Source organism: Alligator sinensis, unplaced genomic scaffold, assembly GCF_000455745.1.
Source record: "Alligator sinensis unplaced genomic scaffold, ASM45574v1 scaffold546_1, whole genome shotgun sequence".
NCBI lineage: Eukaryota > Metazoa > Chordata > Crocodylia > Alligatoridae > Alligator > Alligator sinensis.
Genome location: NW_005842061.1, coordinates 842,815 through 854,023, shown reverse-complemented (window position 1 = coordinate 854,023; position 11,209 = coordinate 842,815). Strand labels below are relative to the sequence as shown.

Below are 11,209 nucleotides of genomic sequence, written 5' to 3'. Positions count from 1 at the left end.
TTTCCTGCCTATGCAGGGGGTTGGACTCGATGATCTATTGAGGTCCCTTCCGACCCTAACATCTATGAAATGTGATAAAAAGAGGGAGACTGGCCTGATCTTATTCTAATGACCACCCAGATTGTGGTCATGGACTTATGGGCTAATTGCATGGCTCCATATCTTCCCTACCCCGTCTCCCATGCCATCCTTACAGATGGCATCCTTACAGATGTTCAACTTATTGCTGATACAGCTCCTCACTGGGCCTTCTGAGCCCTCAGACTGTCAGCCCCACTGTGGTTGCCAGACCCTTCAGTCTCTCCTCTGGGTCCTCAGACCCCTCTGTCTCTCTGCACCACCCCTTCCTGCACTGCCAGATCCCTTGGACTCCCTCTTGGTCCCCCTCAGCCTGTCGGCCTCACTCCAGTTGCCAGACCCCTCAGTCTCTTCTCCAGCCCCTCTCTGGGCCCTCACACCCCTCGGTCTCACCCAACCAGTCACTGGGCTACTAGGCCCTTTGATTTCTCTCTCAGCCCCTCTCCAGGCTGTCAGCCCCCTTCTTGGTTCCTTGTCCTGGACTCTGTTATTTTTTCATTTCCCAGCCACTCTCCAGGCCCTCAGAACCATCCGGCCCTGCAATTTACTCTCTGACCCCTCACTGGGCCACTGGACCCCTCTGGTCCCAACCTACTACTCATTGGGCCTCACTATAGGCCTCAGGCCCCTTGTTGGGCCTCACAACTCATGGTCATGGACCCCTCTGGTCCTACCCTTTATTTCCCAGCCCCTCACTGGGCCTCTGGACCCACATGATCCCAATTTCCACCAGATCCTCACTGGGCCTCTATACTCCCATGGTCCCAATCTTCCCCAGCGAGTGCTTTTCTGTTGCGGTGTGCTCCCCTAGTCTTCCTTCTCCACAGCGTCACCCACAAGTAAGTGGAAGCTGAGGCTTTCTGGCACTCCATTCTTGCCTTTCCCTGGAGTGGCCCATGCATGGCAATTCATGGAGGCTGCCCCACCACATCAACCAACTCTACTAGGATGCAGTTTTACGTCTTACCCAGGACCAGTCTCCAAACCGTCCTGGTTTTGCTTGCCCCTCTCTGAGCTCCTCCTAGATATCCAGTGTCCCTCCTGGGCTGCTAACCACTGGGCCCATGGCTCTATCTTGCATCCAAGTCCTCTATTTCTGGCCCCCAACTCACTCTCAGACCCCTACCATCCATCATCATCCTGGGCCACACGCCCCTCCGTCTTGGCTGTGGCCCCACATGGACCTTTGTGCTTCTCCTAGGCCCTGGCCACACCTCCAGGCCAGTTGAGACTCCAGACTCTCCTGGCTCTGGTCATCTCTGCTGTGGGCCTCTCCTGGTCCCTGCACAGGCCAGTCGAGGTTCCCAGGGTCAGTCCTTTAGCTGCCAGCCTTCACATCTCCATGGGACCACCCTCTTGGGCCCCTCCATGGGTTACTCTCTCTTTTTCTCTGTGGGTTCAGAGCCTTCCCTAGGTTTGGCTACATAGTCTTTTCTTTCTCTGGGCACATCTGGACCCCTCAATAAGCCCCTGTACTCTGCCCTGCTCAGGAGGTTCACCTGGACCCTCCACCAGGTCTCTCAGACACTCATGCCCCTCAATAGATCCACCAACTCTCAGCCTCTCCTAGGACTCTCCTGCTCTTTCGTGAGGCTCCTGTGCACTCAGATTGTCTCCATCTCTCAACAGGGCCCAGGTACTCAGGCCCTCTCTCAGGACTCTCCTGGCCCCTCCACAGGCCCACAGACTTTCAGACCCCCACCCAGGGCTTGCCCCTGCACACTTGGCCCCTCTCTTTCTCTTTTTTTTTTTTTTTTTTTTTTGGACTTGTCTGGGCTCTCAACAGGGCCCAGGCACTCAGCTCTTCTCTCAGGGCCCCCCTTGTCCCTCAACAGGCCCACAGACTTGCAGCCCCCTTCTCAGGGCTCTGGACCCCACACTGGGTCCCCAGGAACCTCCTCCATCCCTTCAGTTCCTCCCCAAACCTCTGGATGTCATACTCCTTGCTGGTATTCAGGAGTGGCAGCCTTCCTGCTGGGTGATGTTCCTACACCAGCTCCCAAGATGTTACTGCCAGCCCTACTCTTAAGGTCTGGGTTTGTACCTTGTCTATACCCAGCCCTTCTCCAATCAGATGACTCCCTTGTTCAGGCTTAGCCTCACCTGCCAGCCCCCTGGGTCAGCCAACTCTGTAATTAGCCCTGACTCCCACCTGCTGGTGGCTCAGCAGACTGCCTGCCACAAAGTTCTAGAGGAGATAAATATCTAGATGCTTTTAATATAAAGTTATCTTTGTTTATACTCTTGATACCAAAGTGGACCCCAATTCAGCACAGCCCTTAAACATACATACATATATATATATATATATATTAGTTAAGTATGTGCTTAAGTCCTTGACTCAATGCAATTTAAGCATTATCTTAGAGTATTTTACTGAATAAGGGCCAGAAGCATTTAATCAAAATTCTGCAACAATTATGGGGGCTTGTGCAATAAATTGTGTTGAGAACAAAGTTGAAAGAAAAAATTAGTGAAATTCCATTTAAAAATGTGTCTCAGCTCTAGTTACAAAACAGCTTAATGCTTAAAAGGCTTTCTTGCTGATAGCACTGCATGGCATATTTTAAAGAGCTAAGCCCATTTATAACTTGCTCCTTCTCTGAAGCTGCTCATGCTCATGGCACACACAAAGTGAGTGGCCCTGCAAGAGGAATGGTGATGTGAGATAGATTTGAATCAAGGGTTAACCATGTGCAGCGGACAGGAGGAGCCAATTTGTTTGCAATGGGAGCTTTGGGTTTTTCTTTTTAAACTGAAGAAGGAATGGACTGACTAGACCTTTAAATAAGGGAGCTCTCTATCTGAAATCTTTTGCTACTGACTTCAGGTGGAAGGGGTAGCAATTATGCTAGTCATCCTTATTGTCTTTATGTAAAATGGGACAAAACGGATGCAAAATAACAAACAATTCTCTCGCTGCTGGGATAACTCGGGTGAAGTTTCACTGGCATTAGCAATGGCAAGAGAGACCCCCAAAGTTTTCACTGTCGTACTGTCTCTCCTTCCTTAAACTAACCAAAGTTGCAACAAAGAAACTGATGTGACTGAGAAGCCTGTACAGCAGGGGTGTCTAACCTTTTTGAATGTGGGGCCAGATCATGAACTTTTTATCACTCAGTGGGCCGGCGAGCCATATTCAAAGACCTCACAGGAAGTGATTAAATTCAGCAGATGAAATTCTGTAGCCTGTGTTACACCAGACATCAGACTGGATGAGACAGAATCTTACAAGGGTGCCACAGAACTTCCCATCGCTTCCGCCTTTTAATGGGGTCCTTTCGAGTTATAAGAACAAAGCTTTTTATGGATGCACAGGATGGATGTACAAAGCTTCTAATGGATGCACAGGAGGAGCTGGACGAGGGCCGTGATGCTGCAGCCCTCACGTGCTGGGCTGTACAGGTGGAACAGCCATGGGACAGGGACCCAGGCCACCCAAGCCCCCCGCCCCAGGCCCCGCTGTGCCTTGCAAGCCCAAAAAAAGGGGGGCTTCCTCTGCTGGGGAGGGAGGAGGCGGCGGAGGAAGCAGAGACAGTGCAGTGTGGAGCGGGGCAGGTGCAGGGGCCCCGGGATGATGCCTCCTTCTCTCCAGCCACAGCCCCGAGGGGCAGAGCCAGGTGCAAGCGGTGATTTTTAGTGTGGGGGAAGTTGACCGGGGAGGGTCTGGGGGGGCTTTGTCCCTGCTCCCCTCGCCCCGTGTGTGCCTGGCTGGGGTCCGCTCGCCGCCCACAGTGCTGGCCAGTGAATGCTCTGCCCGGGACCACCCTGCGCTGCACCAATGACCCGCGCTTTTGCTGCCGGCTACTCCTCTTCACACATGCACCGCGTCAGCAACGTCAAGCTGACATGGTGCTTGTGGTAACCTTGTCCCTTCCACAGCCCTTCAACAGCCATTAGGAAGCTGCTGAGGGGCTGGGGGAGGGACAAGGGGTGGGAATAAAAGTAAACAGTGTTGTTGTTTTTTTGTTTTTGTTTCCCCCCCACCCTGTCGCAGCACCACGGGCCACAGAAAATGGCTTGGCAGGCTGCATGGTGACCCGTGGGCCATATGTTGGTCAAGCCTGCTGTACAGCAACATCACATTGCAAACCAGGCAGAAAGCAAACCCTCTCTCTACCATATAATCTAGTGAGACTGGGCCTTGATGACTGTGCTCGACCCTGGGCTAGTTAATGCCAGAAAGAGGCCAACAGACAGACAAGGTTCTTTGGGTAAATGTGATATCTTTTATTAGACCACCTAAATAGCTGGAAAAATTGTTCTTTGCAAACTTTCGGGCACAAACACTGTTCTTCAGGTTGTCTCTTTGTATACATTGTATAATCTATGGGAGGTCAAGAAATTGCAGAGAATTCTGAGACAGAAAGCAAAAACCATGAAGGGGCTGGAGACATCAGGGAAGAATGAAAAATAGCCATCTGCAGTTTAGCTAAACAACAACTCAGGGACTGCCCTGAGGGATTATAACTCGGGATAGGTATCGGGACTAAATGGGGGCAAAATTGCTTTTTTGTTAAGAATCTTGCTTTGATTTTTGTCTTTCTCTATCTATATTTATTTATTTGTTTAATCTAGCTGACTTCCTCAGAGTTGAATAATTTTATTTTTATTTCCCTTTGCCCCTCATACAAATGAATTGTCATCTCCTGCATGAAGGCTGTGGTGCTGAAATAGCTTGTCAGATGTGTCCTTACTCACCTCTGTGCCTGAAGATCTTCTGCCAACCCCATTCTTATTTACCCCTGGCTGCCAATGACAAGATCGGAGACCAAGGAGAGCAAATTCTCTCACTAGAAGCCACAATCCTTGTGCTTGGCTAAGGGAGATGAAGCATATGGTGTAATCATGAGTAGGGAGTAACTTGCTCTACCGGAATAAGAAGGGGACCTCTATTTCTCTATAAACCAGGAACTCCCAAATGTGGGTACAATCAGTCACATTTAGGCAGCCAGGAGGTGAAGATGGCAAACATACTAATAAAGGAGAGTAAAGAAAGAGATGACTGGAAAAAATAAAAATAGGGAAAAGTAAAGATTTGGACCAGAATATTCTGCAATTACTTGGATAATGTATAGCTGTGACAGAAAACAACAGTTCAAGAGACAAGATAAAATCCTGATGGGATATTTAGCACTGATGTCAGCAGTGCTAGGATTTCACTCTGTATGGCTCTGACACTGCCTTACCTCACAGTTACGTGCTGGGGAAAAGGTTCAAGGCCATGAGAAGCCAGCAGTTTGATTGATACCTTCAAAATTACCCTTATTAGCATTTGCCTTAAACTTCAGTGTTATGGAAAGACAATTTTCTTCATTAACCATTGTTGACACTTGCAATTTTTTTTAGCAGAGTAAATGAACTACCTATGAAAGACTCTAAAATGTGCAGTTTTCCCGAGTAATCTTTCCATTTAGAACAAAAGGCAGAGCAGGGTGGCACTTTAGGACTAACTGGTTCAGAGAGGCATGAGGTGTCATAGCATCTGACAAAATAGGCTAGTGCCTAAGAATGGACTTGCAGAAAGCAAGTGTTTTAAATAGAAAGGAAAGGGATAGGAGAAGAGGGCACTACTAAATGTACACCCATGGTGAGAGCCTGGGCCATTTTCAACAAGTGCTGTTTCATATTTATGTCCACACTAGAAAACCAATTTGCACCCCAACTGTAGTACAAGTCCAGTCCCCCCACAGTTTATATCCTGACTTTCTAAATTGTTGCCCAGACAAACTTTTATGCCTCCATTTTCTTAGTTAATCTAATTGTTTCCACATACATGTGCAACATGGGTGCATATTGCAAGAAAACAGACTCCTACACAAACAAATCATGAAAGATTTGGAAAGTAACTCAGTTTTAACTAACCTTTTCCCTAAGGCAATAGCCCTGTTCCAAATATGGACTAACCAACATCCAAAATAGTGGTGTAAATGATGGATGTAATTTTCAGAAGTGCTCAGCATTGGCATAACTGCTCCCATCAAAGTCCCTTTGATTTTAATAATACAAGAACTGGCCAATGCTGAACACTTTTGAAAATTGCAACCAATTTGTTTAGGGAGTTACAGGAGCTTAAATTTATTGACAGTGACAAAACCAGTTTATTTCCTTCTCTCAATCCTGGAATAATGGATCCTTCCTTTAAAATAAATAGCCAGACTGAAAGACTGGGCTGAAGTTCTGAAGAGAAGTTTGTCCTATAAGTAAAGATATTAAAAAGAAGAAATGGCACAGCTTTAACTCTGCTGTCACTGACAGTACTGCTGTAATATCTTTCAGTGAAGAAGCTACGGACATGAGAGGATGCAAGCATAATTCAGAAGAATCTTGAAAGACTGGAAAGCTGGGCTACAGCTAACAGGATGAAGTTCAATGCGGACAAATGCAAGGTGCTACACCTTGAGAGAAATAATCCAAAACACAAATATAAAATGGGAGACACCTGGCTGGATGGCAGCTCTATGGAAAAAAGAACTTGGGAGTCTCCGTAGATCACAGATTCAATACGAGTCTGTAGTGTGATGCAGCCACACAAAGTAAATGCGGTTTTGGGTTGCATCCATAGTAGCATTAAGTGCAAGATGAAGGAAGTGATAGTGGCTTTCTACTTGGCACTGGTTAGGCCTAATCTGGAGTACTGTGAGCTGTTCTGGGCTCCACATTTTAAAAAGGACATGGAGAAGTTTGAGAGGGTACAGAGGCAGGCAACAAAGATGATAAAGGGCTTGGAAGGCAAATCATATGAGGCAAGGCTGAAGGAGTTACGCATGTTCAGTCTGTGGAAAAGGTGCTTAAGAGGGGGTATGATATCAGTCTTCAAATACCTGAAGGGCTGCCATAAAGAGGGAAAGCATCTTTTCTTTCCCATTGCAGAGAGGAGGACTCAGACCAATGGCTTGAAGTTGCAACAAAGTAAATCTAGACTGCATATCTGGAAAACTTCTTCACTGTTAGGACAGTGAGGCAGTGGAATAGACTACCTGGGGAAGCTGAGATGCTCAAGAAGAGGTTTGACAGCCACTGGTCAGGGAAGATCTAGGCATATTTCCCATGTTTCTGAGCTTTGCTGGTTGCTCCCATCCTTGCTTTTCTGTGTCACGGTGCTTTTAAGCCTCCCCAGAGGCACTGAGTGTTAGCTGCAGCTAAAGCGGGGGACTTCAACTGGGGTGTGCTGATTCTCCTGCTAGGAGCAAAGCCAGCGGTTCCTGGCTAGAGAATCTGGCCCCTCTGCTCAGGATGAGACCGATCACCATATTTGGAGCCAGGAAGGAATTTTACCCCATGGTCAGATTGGTATGGACTGTGGGTGTGTTTGCCTTCCTCTGTAGAGGGGGATGTGGCCTTCTACCAGGGACTTCTTGAATGTGTATTGACATTTTCTAGAAGCAGGACATTGGCTGCCATGGTTTCTCCTGCTTTACCTGTGACAGCTTAAGGTGTTATGTCTGTGTTGTATCAGGGTTGAGAGTAGTCTATATAGAGTTTAGATTATGGCTTGTATGGGATGGCTTCAATAAGGCTGATCCTGCCTCAGGCAGAGGGTTAGACTAGATGACCTCTGAAGGTCACTTCCAGTCCTGCTTTGCTATGATGCTAAAAAAAAAAACAAACCCAAACCCCCCCCTCCCCCGCACCAACAATGGCATAGCCTTAACTCTGCTGTCACCCACAGCACTGCTGTACCCACAGGACTGCTGTAATGCCTTTTGGTGACAAAGCTGCTGATACCTGATGAAAAACCATGACAATTTTTTTTAGAAACAACTCTAGCTTCTTTTCACTCTTCTCTTCTTTATTAGCAAAGGCAATTTTTTAAGAAATACATTTACTATTGATGTAAAAACTCATCTGCACATGTTCAAACTGAAGTTGTAATCTCTGTTTGACACCGTGTCATAAGTATTTATGAGTGCTCTGACATCCAAGTAGGTATCTGTAGATATAAGTTCCTGCAGTAACCACTGGTAAACTCTCCAGAACAAATGTTTTAACTTTTTCTTGCAAGTGAAAAGTCACCTCCTTTTTTGAGGAAAAACTCCATTTAAATTAGGAATCTGATATTGTTTCCTCCAATATTATAATTATAACTTTACATAAATTAGTAAGTTCCAGGATGAGAATAATTTTAAAATATTTTTTTCTTGCCCATATTCTTTATATTGTGGCAAGGAACAAGATAAGAGAAATATAAATAGTATATGACAGAAGCAGGATTGCTTTCAAGAGATCTTTGAAAGTTCACCATGAGGTGCCAGCAGTTCTTTAAACCAGGGCTCGGTAGAATGTGGCATGGTTGTAGGGTAGTATAGTACAGGAAGCAAGACATGAATTGCACAAGTCAAATAATAGGAGTAATTGAAGATTGTAACCCTAGGGCTGGAAAACCTAATGGAATTCCTAAGTGAAATTGTCCGGGGCTATAATAAATAGGAGCTCCATTAACAGGAGCAGAGAACAAGCCAGTGACGCTGCAGGCAAACATTACTGGGGGGTAACTGCAGTCACTGAAGAGTGGGTCTGTAGTAAGCAAGTAAGTATCCCAATCCTCTACCTGTCAGACGATCTAAGAACTACATGAAGTCATCTCCACTCCAGCGTAAAGGTTTAATAAGAAGGAAGATAGGGTACAGAGACCCTTGTCATTACCTCTGAAGTATCACTGTTAAAGACTTCGTTCCCTCTCCTAAATGAAACTGCTTAAATGGGCAAGTGAGCTATAGTAAATGAAACACAAGCCAGTGGGTCTGCATTGATTTCTTCCTGTATTTATTTGTTATAGTTCTCTGGTTACCGATGAACTCTCTTTGCTCCATATTTATTTTTACTTCACCTTCTTTTTGATGGGAGCTGCAAAAACTTTGATAAGTGGATTTGAAGGTTGTCTGCTTGCTGTGCCTTCTAGGAGAGCCTCTATATCATGCTTGAATATCTCCTTGGTATATCTTTAAACAATATCTTCAGAATTACTATATCTATCCATACACCTCCTTCAACAGTACATTAGCGAGCACTTTTTAGTGCTGCTTCTGATAGTGACAATACCGCTATCTTACCACAGTCACTAAAGGTTGCTCTACACTATATAGGGTTTAGCTATTTCTTACCACAAAACAAAATAAGCTCTCTCTCTCTCTTGTTAATCTGGTTTTTATTTAAAAAAATAAACTCCTGGGGCATGAATACACGTTACCATGGGAATCATCTCTCTAAATTTCGTAATTCCCAAGTATTTAAATTCTCACAGATAAAAGAACTATATCACTGTAAAGTGAGGTAAAAACAGAACCTTGGACAAGTTCTGATGACCCAGTTCCATATCCTTCCCTTGTTGAGGGTCCATAATGTCACCAGAAAGCCTCTGGGGAATTCTCTCTGTTTATAAAAACAGATTGGAAGCAGGAAGAGATTTGATTGCCCACAGAGGGCTCAGAACCACGTGAGAACCAGTTTGAGGCACAACCAAGTTTGTTGATAAGAATTACTCAGAAAATCATCATTTTATGAGAGCAGAATTCAGGAGAGTGTCTGCACTTTAGACACTGAGGGTATGGAGTGATAGGTATCAGAGAAACTGAAACATCCCTACTGATATGATATCATGGTTTAACCTTGTACCTCATTACATATGACTGTTCCCTGTTTTCAATTCACATATTATTTGGAAGTGCAAAGTACAGAAAAAGCAGAGCTGAAAGACAGAGGCCTTATTAATCCTCTGTCCACGGGAGCACAGAGGGTGTATAGGCAGCAGGTACATTTCAATATTTACTATAATATCCTTACCTCATCTTTGTCCTGCACCTGGATGTAAAGGGGGAGGGCAAATCCAACCTGGGCCAGCTCAGGGATGCTCACACTGTACTCAGAACTGTTAAACTCCGGGGCATTGTCATTTATGTCAATGACCAGGATATTAAAGGTGGTTGTCACTGTGGCATTGGATGGTGTCCGGTCATCATTCAACTCCGTACCCTGCCAAGAAAAAATATTAAGAGTAGGCAAAGAACAAGCAAAAGCAAAATGTAGGAGATTTGTGTTCATCACAGAAAACCATATGCAGGCATTAAGATCAAACACTGTAATTGAGATACTGGTAATAGCAAAATAAGAGTTTCTTTCTCTTTTAAATCATGGATGCTGTATGATTTAATCAAGACTTAAGTGTATGCGTCTCTATGTATCTCTGTGTGTGTGGATGTGTGTTTGCACATGCACATGCCAGTGTATATATCTGGCTTTCAAACTGGTAACTAACAGATGGATGGGTAACTAACTATGGCTAGTGTTAGGCCCGAGATGGTTAGGATGTGAGCTTCCCCTGCCCTAGCTCTGTCAAGAAAAGGCACTCAGTTGCAGTTCTGTCACAACACCTTAATCCTGGATGCACTTCTGCAATAGCTCTGCCAGTGCATGTGAATTCTGGCCCACACTGGCCCTACTGTTCAGTACTCATGGATCTGATGCATTTCAGTACTGACCTATAAATCTGCTCTTGCCTTACATATTTTTCACCTTTAAAGATCTGTTCTCTCATGTTTTGATAGACCACATAGTAACAACAAAATATCACAACAGAGGATGAATGGAGGAGGCATTTTTCCTCCGCTATGCATTAAAATCAAGATTTTTAATATCCTGCAAAATTGCCTAGTAAAACACAGAGGACAGACGTGAGCAGTGAGGTACCCTAAGGCTTGGTCCTTGGGCCCACTCTATTTAACATCTTCATCAGCGACTTGGATGAGGGAGTGGAAAGCACACTGTCCAAGTTTGCTGATGACACTAGGATGTGGGGCGAGGTGGACACGCTTGAAGAAAGAGAGAGGCTGCAACTAGATTTAGACAGACTACAAAAGTGGGCAGATGAGAATAAGATGCGGTTCAACGTAGACAAATGCAGGGTGCTGCACCTTGGGAGAAGGAATCCACAGCATACACACAGGCTGGGGAGTTCCCTTCTTGAAAGCACAGAGGCAGAACAGGATCTTGGAGTCATTATTGTGACTCCAAGATGAACATGAGCTGCCAATGCCAGACCGCAGCCAGCAAAGCCAGCCACACCTTGTCATGCATCCAAAGATGCATCTCAAGCCGGTCCAGAGAGGCGATACTCCCCCTCTATGCGACACTG

General features: G+C 45.6%; 1 protein-coding gene across 1 annotated transcript in view; it reads right to left on the bottom strand.

The window, feature by feature from the left end:
• The window catches only part of CDH23 (cadherin related 23), a 569,738-nt gene that overhangs the window by 253,675 nt on the left and 304,854 nt on the right, over positions 1 to 11,209 (bottom strand). The window contains exons 11-12 of the mRNA XM_025203550.1: positions 9,862 to 10,050; positions 4,281 to 4,286 (exon numbers count right to left, since the gene is read on the bottom strand). Coding sequence (XP_025059335.1) covers positions 4,281 to 4,286; positions 9,862 to 10,050 — 195 coding nt within the window. The remainder of the gene's footprint in view (positions 1 to 4,280; positions 4,287 to 9,861; positions 10,051 to 11,209) is intronic.